This window comes from Polyodon spathula, chromosome 26, assembly GCF_017654505.1.
Source record: "Polyodon spathula isolate WHYD16114869_AA chromosome 26, ASM1765450v1, whole genome shotgun sequence".
NCBI lineage: Eukaryota > Metazoa > Chordata > Actinopteri > Acipenseriformes > Polyodontidae > Polyodon > Polyodon spathula.
Window position 1 is genome coordinate 14783001 of NC_054559.1, and position 11611 is coordinate 14794611.

At 38.9% G+C, this 11611-nt stretch overlaps 2 protein-coding genes across 2 annotated transcripts; both read right to left on the bottom strand.

The window, feature by feature from the left end:
* Positions 1-506: 506 nt before the first annotated feature.
* On the bottom strand, positions 507-3032 carry zgc:112980 (uncharacterized protein LOC503706 homolog). Its single transcript, XM_041230039.1, has 6 exons — positions 2977-3032; positions 2452-2571; positions 1757-1886; positions 1460-1553; positions 1073-1223; positions 507-712 (listed from the first exon to the last, which is right to left on the bottom strand). Exons 2-6 carry the CDS (start codon positions 2567-2569, stop codon positions 531-533), a joined length of 675 nt encoding a protein of 224 aa, XP_041085973.1. The 5' UTR covers positions 2570-2571; positions 2977-3032; the 3' UTR covers positions 507-530.
* Positions 3033-6513: 3481 nt separating this feature from the next.
* LOC121300902 (histone H3.3A) lies at positions 6514-9615 on the bottom strand. The gene is made up of 4 exons (XM_041229876.1): positions 9539-9615; positions 7818-7965; positions 7337-7490; positions 6514-7053 (listed from the first exon to the last, which is right to left on the bottom strand). The coding sequence occupies exons 2-4, from the start codon at positions 7943-7945 to the stop codon at positions 6925-6927; spliced, it is 411 nt and encodes a 136-aa protein (XP_041085810.1). The 5' UTR covers positions 7946-7965; positions 9539-9615; the 3' UTR covers positions 6514-6924.
* Positions 9616-11611: the final 1996 nt, after the last annotated feature.

Consider the following 11611-nt stretch of genomic DNA (forward strand, 5'->3'; position numbering starts at 1 on the left):
AATCAAACAATCAGTCAAATTAAAAAAAAGGGTTGCTCGTCACTGCCTAGGTACATCTGTTTTTGAAGTGAAAGAAATATTATAGCAAGATAGAGTATGGCCCTATAATCTGGTATCACATTTTTAAATCATTTTATTTTATTTTTTTTGTAGTTTACAGTATGTGTGTGTGTGTGTGTGTGTGTGTGTGTGTGTGTGTGTATATGTATATGTATATATATTCCACAATGCGCACGTTATTGAATTACATACTGCTTTGTAGTTTCTCAAATTTAAAAATGTGACATTTTGAAATCTAACATGAAATACTGTACCTCTGTTATGGATTCCGGTATACTTTTGCGATATCATTGTGTAGTTTCTTTGATTACATGATGTTCAAATCTAAAATTATGTTCATGTAGTTTTTTCCTTTAAATGACTCAGTCCTAACATTGTAGGTGACACAAACCCTTGGTCACAGCTGTGTGTATTGTGGTTTGTGAAACGTGGTCTATATAACTGTGATATCAGGTAAGAGAGAAAATGACTCACTTGTATATCAATATATCTTCATGTTTTGAACTGCACCTCTTGCAGTTGACCATAGTTTGGTACTGGTTGTGACAAAAACAGGAGCAAGAATAAATGGCTGCAAGTGTGGATATGGTCCCCATCATGAACTTATCATGCTCAGTGGTTAAATCTGCATCAAACTTCACCAAGAGGCTTTCTGAATAGGAAATACAGGACAATTTCATTCAAACTGTTAAAGACAGTAGCGCTTCTTCCTTGTAAATTAACTTGCATTAACTGTTTTAACTTTATTCTGCACATGACTTGCATGATTCACTGACCACTACTCTGCTGCAGTTCATTCACATTTTACAACTGCAAACAGAGGTTCTCAATTCCAGTCCAACACACAGTCCAGGCGTTTTGGAAAAGACATGAATATACAAGCTCACTTTATATTTCTTCACAGCTGAAATATTAAAAAAAAAAAAAAAAAAAAAAAACTATTTTCTGTTTTCTTCTGCAACAAAAGGGAAAGAAATTGTTTCACCTTGTACACCCATCTGAGAATACTTACCAGCGTGCCGAAGGTCTGCATCTATCTCTAGCAGGTCAAACTTAAACACAATAAGGGATCCGATCAAAGCTTGATCTCGCCACGATTTCCAGAACGGGCTTCTTTTGTGAGCATTGCAGTGGCAAAAAGCAGGGGTAACCCAGGACTGGCACTGTAAAATACAAAATAAAAAAGTAAGAATCAATGAAGTTGATAAAAAAAAAAAAAAAAAAAAAAAAATTCACTCATTGAGCTACAATAGATTGATTCGCAATCCTTTAAATTAGTGGCAGAATGGTTCTGTAGATTACTGGATGACATAGGACATGCTTTCCTTCATCACTTTGTTCATTTTCCCCTCAATAAGATTAATACTTCTTCAATTATCATGCACCAGCTGCATCTCACCTCGGAAGCCAGTTTGTCACAGATGTAGCAGTAACACTGCTCACAGAAAGCACTGTTTGTTCCCACGGGGCTGCTTGTCTGATTCTCTGATTGACTGGAAATTAAAATAGATAATCTGATTGTATATACACTATTACAAATACATCCTGAAGGAACTTACTGATCAAAAACTAGCAAATGAAGAAAAATAACAGTAATTGAACTTCATGCAAGGCAAAATCGTTTTTTGTTTTTTTTTTTTTTTTTTTTTACTAGGAATGGGCACGCTTTTGGGATTCAGAGAGAAGGGACACAAACCTGAAAACGTGGCTCGTGCAGTCATATCTGGCATGGGGCATCACATCCGCTTTCTTGGAGTAAGTGATAGACAGTCCAAACTCGGCATCAACCATTTCATCCGATCTGTTTTCATCTAAGCGAGAGCAGTCTAGGTGCAACATACAAAAACAGCTTTTCAACAAACAGCTTGGTCCGCCAGTGAAAGAATGGTTGTCGTGCTGCGTCAGTATTTTGGAAACGGCACAACATGAAGCAATAGACATTATCTGGTGTCAGCATGTGGCAAAGCAGCAAAACAATTGCTAATGCCTAATTTCATAAACAATATTTGGTTTCCTAGATAACGCCTTCAGCAGCTCCAAATAATCTGGCATCCCCAGTGTACATTAAAAGTAAATTACCTGGAATCATTTCTTATATTAAATGTCAATGCAAAGTTTGTTAATATTTTGGGAGAGGGTCTGAAGGTGTAGCCCAAGTCCAATATCAATACTAGCATGGTATGGAACCCTGAAGAGGCAACATTAGACTGTGCATTTCTGCCTAAAAGAGTAGACCGCTCATTGACAATTTCCCCTTCGATCAGTAGAAAACTACTAGCACCGATGCACGGTGTTTAATATGGTACCTATATTAGGAACCTAAAACAAGCCATATATTGTATTTATCTACATTAGCACACAGCTGCACCGCCTTTGCTTCAACGTGCTTACCAAAGTCAGAATTGTCTTCCAATAACAGGACAGACGAGTCTTTGCAATTGGCTCCCGGGGGCTCAGTCTCCGTGTCTGTTTCATCGTCGCTGATTACAATGACGCTCTTGTCAGCCATGGCTTTCAGTCGGGTCCGGAGAAGAGGCACCGATTGTGCAGCAAAGACAAGAGTTAAACTGAGGAGGACAGTAATGTATTCAAGAATACCCCCGCAGGTATTTACATTCAACGGTTAATGTATACTGTTATCATGGGTTTTGTTTTGATTGCATTTAAACCCATTTCGTATTTTACTCATAATTGCTTGGTCTTTTGTAACTCTCTATACACTTAGTTATATATTTAAAATACAGTAACATGAATGGCAGCTCTGTATACCGAAACCCCGTCTGGATTCTGCTGTCGGTTTTTCGGTGTATTGGTATTTGTACACTTTTTTAAAAGGATAACGACACCCAAAGCTACATGCATCGTCTCACTATAAAATATGACACGTTTAAATGTGTTTTGTCTTTGCAAACCTACCTATATGATCATTGCCTGGCCCCCTCTCTTCCACGATCTCCACTGATTCCTTTTTGGCGCGCCGCACAATACGTAATTGAAAACACGCAGTTCCTGCACGTCAGAGCAGGGGGCCGGGGGAATGAGAACATAAACAAGGGCTCGTATTTATGGGAATGTACATTTGTGTTTCTATATACTAGCTACCATGGAACATTTTACAACAAAGATACCATTAATTAATAAAAATATACAGTGGGGCATCCCTAATAATGACGTCACACTTATAATCCCAAGAGAACTGCTTGTTTAGTATAGTCAACATTTGAATAAATTCAGCTGAAAAGAAATGACAAAACAGTGGTCTCATTTCATTGCAATGTGTCATTTCTTTGTCCCGTACAATCATGTGTTGTTTTTTTGTTTTTGTTTTTTTTTGTAGTGCTACCAATATGCACATCGCATTCGGACCTGTGATGATGTGACTCACATTCTCAGCACTTTGAAATGTAGTTTTGTAACCCTTTAATCTGATCATTTTATTACGTTAAACAAGAGTTCACGATTTCACGACGTAGCTTCTTGGTACTGGCATGTCAGTTTTGTGTTCAGCATTGCACCTAACCCCGACCCACTATGCAAATTTCAGTTTTAAGAAGACCCCGAAACGGTCGCAGTTTCAGAGGCAGGAACTTATATGTAAGGCGGGTTTTTTTTCCCCTCCGGACCGTGAACCATGTTATAGGGAGTAATCTAACGTGCTTTCTATTTGTAAGGGAGATGTTAGGGCTGATACGAATTTCGTGTTCTGCTGTTGCAGTAAAAAACTGTTTTAATCGTGGGCTCCTGCTGAAAGAAATGACATGGTAAGCTTGTTTTACTTTGTTATGCATTGCTCTAAATATGTACAGGGTGATAGTTACACCCAGTGAATGCTAATCGCTGTATCACATCATACGAATAGAGGGCATCAATAGGTGTAAAGAAGCCATTGTCGTCACACGTTTCATGTAGGTTGGTGACCTTGAATGGTACTTTGATTATTTATTTATTTTTTTTTGTTTTTGTGAAGTAGTTTTTAAGTATGAACCGACAGTCTGGTGTGATATATTTGTATCTTTAGAACAATTAATCGATTGCATTTATTAGATAACATTGTTTGCCTTTAATTGGAGTGGCAGCGTAACCCTGGCACAACGCAGCTCAATTCAACAGCGACATTTTTTTATGGTGTCTTGGTTTCTAGTATAAACCGCATGCAGATAAATGAGTTGCAAGTTGTGGTTCTGGCAGAACTAGCAATGATATTATCTCTGTACCGTTTCAACTGGTTTTCTAGGGAACAGTATGCATCCAGACACCTAAGTTCCACTGCACAGCGAAGCAGGAGGTCCGAGCCGTTGAACGATGAGGAGGACCCCGGACCCTTGAAGTTCACCTCCAGTAAAGCAAGCCACCGCACCTGGTCAGTGGACCAGTCCCTCGGCAGCCAGTTTCAGAGGCCGTGGTGGAAAGTTCTTCCAATCAGTCTCCTTGGACTTGGCATCGTGCTGTGGTGCTTTTTTCGGGAAGAGTCGGAAATAGACAGAGAGATGGAGAGAAGTCTGTCGGAACGGTTCGAATCGCAGCAGCCCACAAAAACTGAAACCAGCAAACCTGAAGAGAACTCCAAGCCAAGCTAGCACCCTTGCAAAGCAGTGGTGTGCAGTCTCCTGCCATCCACCTGCCTGGGTTTGTGTTCTGGATCTGTTTGCATATTAGTACAGGTGTAAGTGTTTTTTTTTTTTTTGTTTTGTTTTTTTAAGCACTAAATCAATAAATAATAATTAGTAATGAAACATAACACTGGGACTACGGTGTTGGGTCAAAGTTGGCAGCAAGAACAGCACTAACTGAAGGTGACAAGTCCTTGAGGTGTTTAAATTGTTTTGGAAGGATGTGTCTGATCATTCCTGCATAATTATTGCGTTTTGGTTGGGGATGGACATCTGCAGAAAAATCTGCAAACCAAGTGCCTGCTTTCAGACACTGACATCAAAGCCTGTGTGATCTGCTGTTTTGCCCATCCTGACTGAAAGTGACTTGCAACAGGGCATGGGTGTCAATTGCATGCCAGATTAAATCAGTTTGTTGTAAAGTCTGTTTCGCATAAAAGCATGTGCTACACACCTGAATAGGAGTTTATTTTCTTTATTTTGTCAAAACTCTATCAAGAAATACTGCAGTTCTTTAAATAAACAGAAAATACTGTGTCCTCCATCACAGTGAAGACTAAAATGAGCTGTGCTTTTGTTTCTGGTGTAATCAGCTTGATATAACAGGCACGGCTGAAGCAGTCTGCTCTAGTGACCAGGGTGTGAGACCCATTCATGATCTTATTGCGCAGGGTGGGTTCTATTGCTTATTTTTGTGCAACGTTCTGCTCTTTAGTTTTGTTCCAGTGACATTATTATTGACATGCCTGAGTGTTTTGTTTCAGGCTGTACACTAAATAAACTATTACAATATTTTTGTTTTGAAATGTAACCACAATCTCACAACCCCAAATTAATATTTTAAATTTCAAACCCTGAATGTTTTGCAATAATATTATCTGGGTGGGTCATTTTTGACACATTTGTGGAATTGTTCTAAAATTCTTAAATGAAAACTAGTTAGAAGTGAAAGTTGATTTTAGTATGTTAAGACTTTAAAACCAGAATTTTTAAAATCTGCTTTTCTTACCTCTGTTAGCAGCAGCATTCGCTGCTATGCTTTTTCTTCTACTGAAAGTCTGTTGGCTCTTTACTCGTTTGAGACATGTATTTCAAATCCAGGGTTACTTGGGCAAGCTAAACTGAGCAGTTCACTTAGTTTCTGTAAGAAACTAGTTTTTTTTTTTTTTCTCCTTCCAGTGTATTTAAAAAATAAAAACGCTATTGCATGGCAGAGTTGTTTTGTTCACTCATGTCAAAAGAAAGTGTGTAATCCTATTACTTGCTGTACCAAAATAACACTAAAGAGCTAGCACTGTAGTAACACAAAAACCTTTGTGGAATTGTGTTTTCAACTAGGCTGGTGTTAATATTGACCATTAAAAGGTAGGGCTGTGGTCCAGGCTCCATTACAGCCCCAGCTGAGTCTGGTATAGAACTAACCAACTTGTTTATTTTTATCTGGATTTAAAGTCAGACCTTTCTAACAGTTTACACATCTTCAGTGTTCTCCTTTAAGTCCATTATGGGACAGCTGTTTTTCTTAAGGGGCTTCCAAATTGAAGGGCAACACGACTATCTACAGAAGCTGAATAAAGTGCCATCAGCAGCAGTTTAAAGAACAGAATTGACACTCGGGCAGGATAGGGTCCAATTAGCAAGGTGAAGACAGTATCTGAAATGAAGGAATCTACAGCAAAGCTTATTTCTGCCATTCACAATAGGGTTGCAGTACCAATTCAAGCTCAGAGCTGCTAATACGAGCAGTCTCCCATAAACTTACTACCATTATAAAAGCAATTAGAAGTTCAGCAGCTATTACACAAATTGACAGTTTTCTTTAAGAAAAAAAATTCACACAAAATTGAGGGGTGAGGTAGTGGAAAGTTTATTTACAACCCAATTAAGTCACCACAATGCAAAAAAAAAAAAAAATGAAGTCTACCAATAACTTATCCCCTTTATAGCATGCAGATTACACATTCCAGCTAACATACAGAGCCAGGTGTATTACAATTCCAGATACAAACCTATTTGTTTAAAAACCTGAGAGCGAGTTTGAAGGAATGTTTTACAAAACACTTGCTACTTTTGCACTGAAAACTTTGTTTTCTATCGATACTAACAAAAATACAAAATACAACTTCAACCTACCCATGAGGGTTTTTATCAGTTCAATAAAAGGGTTTTTTTTTTTGCCCACCAGTCTTGCAGATAGTTTATTAAAAAAAAAATAATTAAAAATTGAAGTGGGGTGGGGGTGTAGTGATGCCTTTTAAGCACGCTCCCCTCGGATTCTCCGGGCAAGCTGGATGTCCTTGGGCATGATGGTCACTCTCTTGGCGTGGATGGCACACAGGTTGGTGTCCTCAAACAGACCAACCAGATAAGCTTCACTGGCTTCCTGCAAGAGAAATTAAATGTTAGCAACAGTCCTCGCCAAGGACAGAAGCGTTTATAGACATGCACACAATTCAGCAAAGCATCAAAATTAGTCATTTTGAAAATATGACTTTCAGAACAAGCACACGCATGCTCTTCAAACATTTAGACTCCAATAGCCGAAGTACGTGGGGTGGGATAATCACAATACGGAGCGTGTGGACTAGCCCAGAGTCTCTGCAGTGCATCAGACAGTTGACAGTTCTGGATCGAAGCAGCAGGAATAGCCCTGAAAACAGCTTTACCTGAAGAGCACCGATGGCAGCACTCTGGAACCTCAGGTCAGTCTTGAAGTCCTGTGCAATCTCCCTCACGAGACGCTGGAAGGGCAGCTTGCGGATCAGCAGCTCTGTGGACTTCTGGTACCGGCGGATTTCTCTCAGAGCGACTGTGCCTGGCCTGAGAATTAAAATAAATTAATCTTCATCAGGGCTGATTAATCAGGTTTTACATTAATGCCAACCAGCACAATGAATGGACAGTGCCAACTTGGCAGTGCAACTAACCAATGCAAACAGAACTTGGAATGCACAGAAGTGCCAAGCATTAGGGTTTAATATAGTCCACTGAAATAGCTTTACATCTTTGAATTAGCTTACATGGTTTCTAATGTGGAGTTAATAAAGGATGCACCCTTTTTATTCTGAATACCATTTTAGATATTACAGCAACATACTTGGAAACAAAGGGGAAGAATTAAGAGTTTTTACTCATTCATTCAAGTACCTGTATCTGTGGGGCTTCTTGACACCACCAGTAGAGGGTGCACTCTTCCTGGCTGCTTTGGTAGCCAATTGCTTCCTTGGTGCTTTTCCACCAGTGGATTTACGGGCAGTCTGCTTGGTACGTGCCATTGTGACTCAACTTCTTAAAACTGAAAAAAAAAAGTTCAAAATACATGGTTAGTTTACACAAGCAAACCTTTAAAAGCGTAGATGAGCACACGCAACTATACCCATTTCCAATTACCCCAATGAAACTTTGTACCATTACGCAATCACCCACGTAGGCGTTACCACGGCTACGGGGAGACAGACAGGATTACTAGCCAATAAAGATTTCCCGCTGCCCCACAGGAAAGTTATTGGACGAAGGGGCGGGACATGAGCTTCGTGAAGAGAAGAAGAGACAGCGAACAAAATGGACGCCTCGAAAAAGAGAGAGGTCTTCACGTCAAGACAAATCTAACTTACATCAAAAACAATCCGCTAGCTGCACGTAGGAAAGTATTTACTTGTAATTACTAGTCCGTTACACCTGGTTAGAACTAAGTTTTCACCAAAAAAAAAAAAAATTAAAAAACACAATTTTTGAAAAAAATTGAATATGAATACGTTCTAAAAATATACAAAATCAAATCTAGTATTACCGATACTGAAATAGCCAGTTTTAGTAACACATGGACATTTTCTATAGAAAATACATACACACACTTTTTTAAAATATTAAGTTTTAAACGTTAAAATTTAGACAAAAGTAACGTCCGACAGACCGACCCCCATCCCCCCCTCATCGATTATAATTGATCTGACAAAGTTATAATTCTGTAAAAATCCGACGACGAGTAACATTTGTTTGCCATGTTAATCTGGATTAGATATGTACGATTGTATTTAAATCTCATTATACAACTGTATTCAGGTACGCTAGTCTACAGTAATATATGATTGTACTGGCGGTACTACAATTCAAACTGCAGCTTGGAATCGAGAAGGCGGGAGAGGTTTCAAAATTAGTTTCAAATTTGCAAGTACATGCATCGTGTTGTCGTGCCCCTTCTGCTCCTTTATACAACTAAAAACATTAACAAACGTGTCTCCAATGCGCCCTTCGTTTGACGCTGTCGCTATCTGTTTAAATAAAATAAGACTATTCTATAAAAACCATCTATGTGGACATAGCCAACACCAACGTTTTATTTTCGTTCCCAGCATACACGACCTCCGAAAGTCACGTCTCTCTTCTCCCTGTTCTTGATAATGTTTCAGAACATGGCGACCTTCACAACAATCGTCGAAGCTTTGTCTGCGGCTACATCGAGCAACAAATATAAATTACAAAGAAATCCCAACTCACCAACAGCTTTAAAACACCGGGTCCGGAGCCATCAAAACCTGCGAGCATGCACGCTTCGCACGACTGCGAGAGTACGCGACTGGCAATATGCACATTTCTTTAGAATGAGGCGTTTTATGAAAAATAAAACCCCCAATTAAGAGAGCGCCATACAACGACATCTTTGGCACAGTTTGTACATGAAGTGGCACAGACAGGACGGTGACTAAAACGCTCAAGCTACGCTCAATATCCTGCAAACGTGCTGGCATAAAAGCACGAATGAATGTACAGAATAAAAGAAATTGTCGAAGTGAAAAAACAAAGTGAAAAGCAAACACTTAATTTTCATTATCTTACAATAAATCCACAAAAGAAATAAGTGTACCCACCTAAGGCTGGCCGATACGCTTCCAAGACCTTCTCTCTCTCCGGGTAGGATTCTGAAGCCACAGCGAGGAGGGGTGGGGATTTTATAGCCTGTGTGACGTCTCGTCACTAGTGCAGAGATTCTGGCTTTCTATTGGCTGTCACAATTTAGTGACGCGTACTCTGAGGGAAATCCCCGCCCACGTGCATCTCAATGTTATTGTTTGTGCTTGAGAGTGGGGTGAAGTTCAGCTGCTGCGTTCAATTCTTCCTTTTAAAGTTTGTGTTGCGATGTTGTTGTCAATTTTTTTAAAAATAATAATGCTAATGTTTAACCCTATTTTGTTATGATTACAGGTATCGAATTAAAATCAAAGCATTATGTATATTAAATAAACTGTTTGACAATATAGCATATTTTGTCAATCACGTGTATGCCAAATACTTTTTTAATTTAACCAACTATTTGAAAAAAACAAACAAAAAAAACATAAGGGTGATCCAGTTTTCTGATGCAACTGTTTGAAAACATTGAAATACCTGTGAAATGCATTCAGGCTCAGCACTGCTTAGCATGTTCAGTGGTTCCTATTTAAATGCGTTTTCAAGGGTTGTTGAAATGGAAAATATCCAAATGCATACCCCTATATCGAGCTACCTAGAGAAAATATTGCATGTTATTTTTTGGATTATGTTTCCTTATAATATCCAAGGGCTATGAATTTCGCAGACTATTGACCACATGTTACACGTGTGTGTGTGTGTGTGTGTGTGTGTTGATATAGTCCTATTATAATATACAGTAAACACTATATTTATGGGTATCTCACCTGATTTACCAGTCCCTCAAGCCAGGATTTTCTTTTTCTATAAAAGTGATAAACGGGGAGCTTTGTAAGCAGCCACAGATATTTACAGATATTCAGTACTGTTGGTGGTCGGTTTATTCTGGTCACCGTCTAGAAGCTTTTACTTCTTACTGTACCATTATAATAGCTTTGGTTTTCAAGCACTTTTTTTTTCTTTTGCAGTCTGACTGAGGCATTTCCCAACAAGTCTGATCTCACCTTCCTCTGGTGTCCTTATTGAGTGTATCAGTTCGTTCGCACCTGTCTGAGCAGTGTGGCATTCCAAAACAGCCACAGAGGTGCACTGGGGGAGGTGTTCACACGGCTACAACTATCTGCAAAGTAACTTAATTATTCACCCATCAAGAGTGCGAAATGCTGTATGTAAAGATAGCGGTGTGGAGCATGCACGGATTGCAATGGAAAACGTTCAGCTCTCCTGTACACTAGATAGAAAACGGACAGCTTATTTACAATTTTATTGAATACATAATCAATTAAATACAATAAAAATGATGGGCGAGAACAAGTGTTACCCTAACTTGTGCGCTGACTTTTCATTTCGATCCGTGCATGTTATTTAATTGGTCTGTGATTCAGTATCCACCTGAGGATTGATTCAGTTAATGCTGTAATCTGGACATTATTAAAGGTCTAATCCAGACTTTTCAGAATCACACTGCATTTGCAGTACAGTAGAGATCTTTTGAGATATGAGAAAAATAAATCAGAACAAAAGTTAGTTTGCCTGCAACATTAATATGTTTGTCGTTTCTACAAATTATATAAAATGTATTTTTTTTTTTGTACAAATTCCATCTACAGAATCTGCCTGACACATATGATAACACGGTACACGAAGTGGCAAAGCAATCTAGTTATCAATGATATAACAGTTGTGTTAAATTTGTAATAGTGAATCACCATCCATTGAAGAAGGACAGAAGGTATATAAAAGCCCCGAGTGCAAACATGACTATCTGTTGCACATTTACAGGCTACCACTAGAGGGAGCTCTGCCAGCTCGGCAGAGCCACGACATAGGCCCGCATTACATTTCAAATAGTTTAACTGTCTTAATTGTTACTTTAGTGTACCTTGTTTGGTAACTACAGAAAAAGGGTTAATATTTGAATGTTTTTCCTATTTACGAAATGAGGTAATATGGTCAATATTTGAGGGGGAATGAGTCGGCTAATTAGGGATCTGATTGCAGCAAAGGTCTGTATGACAAGTTAGCGCAAGTTT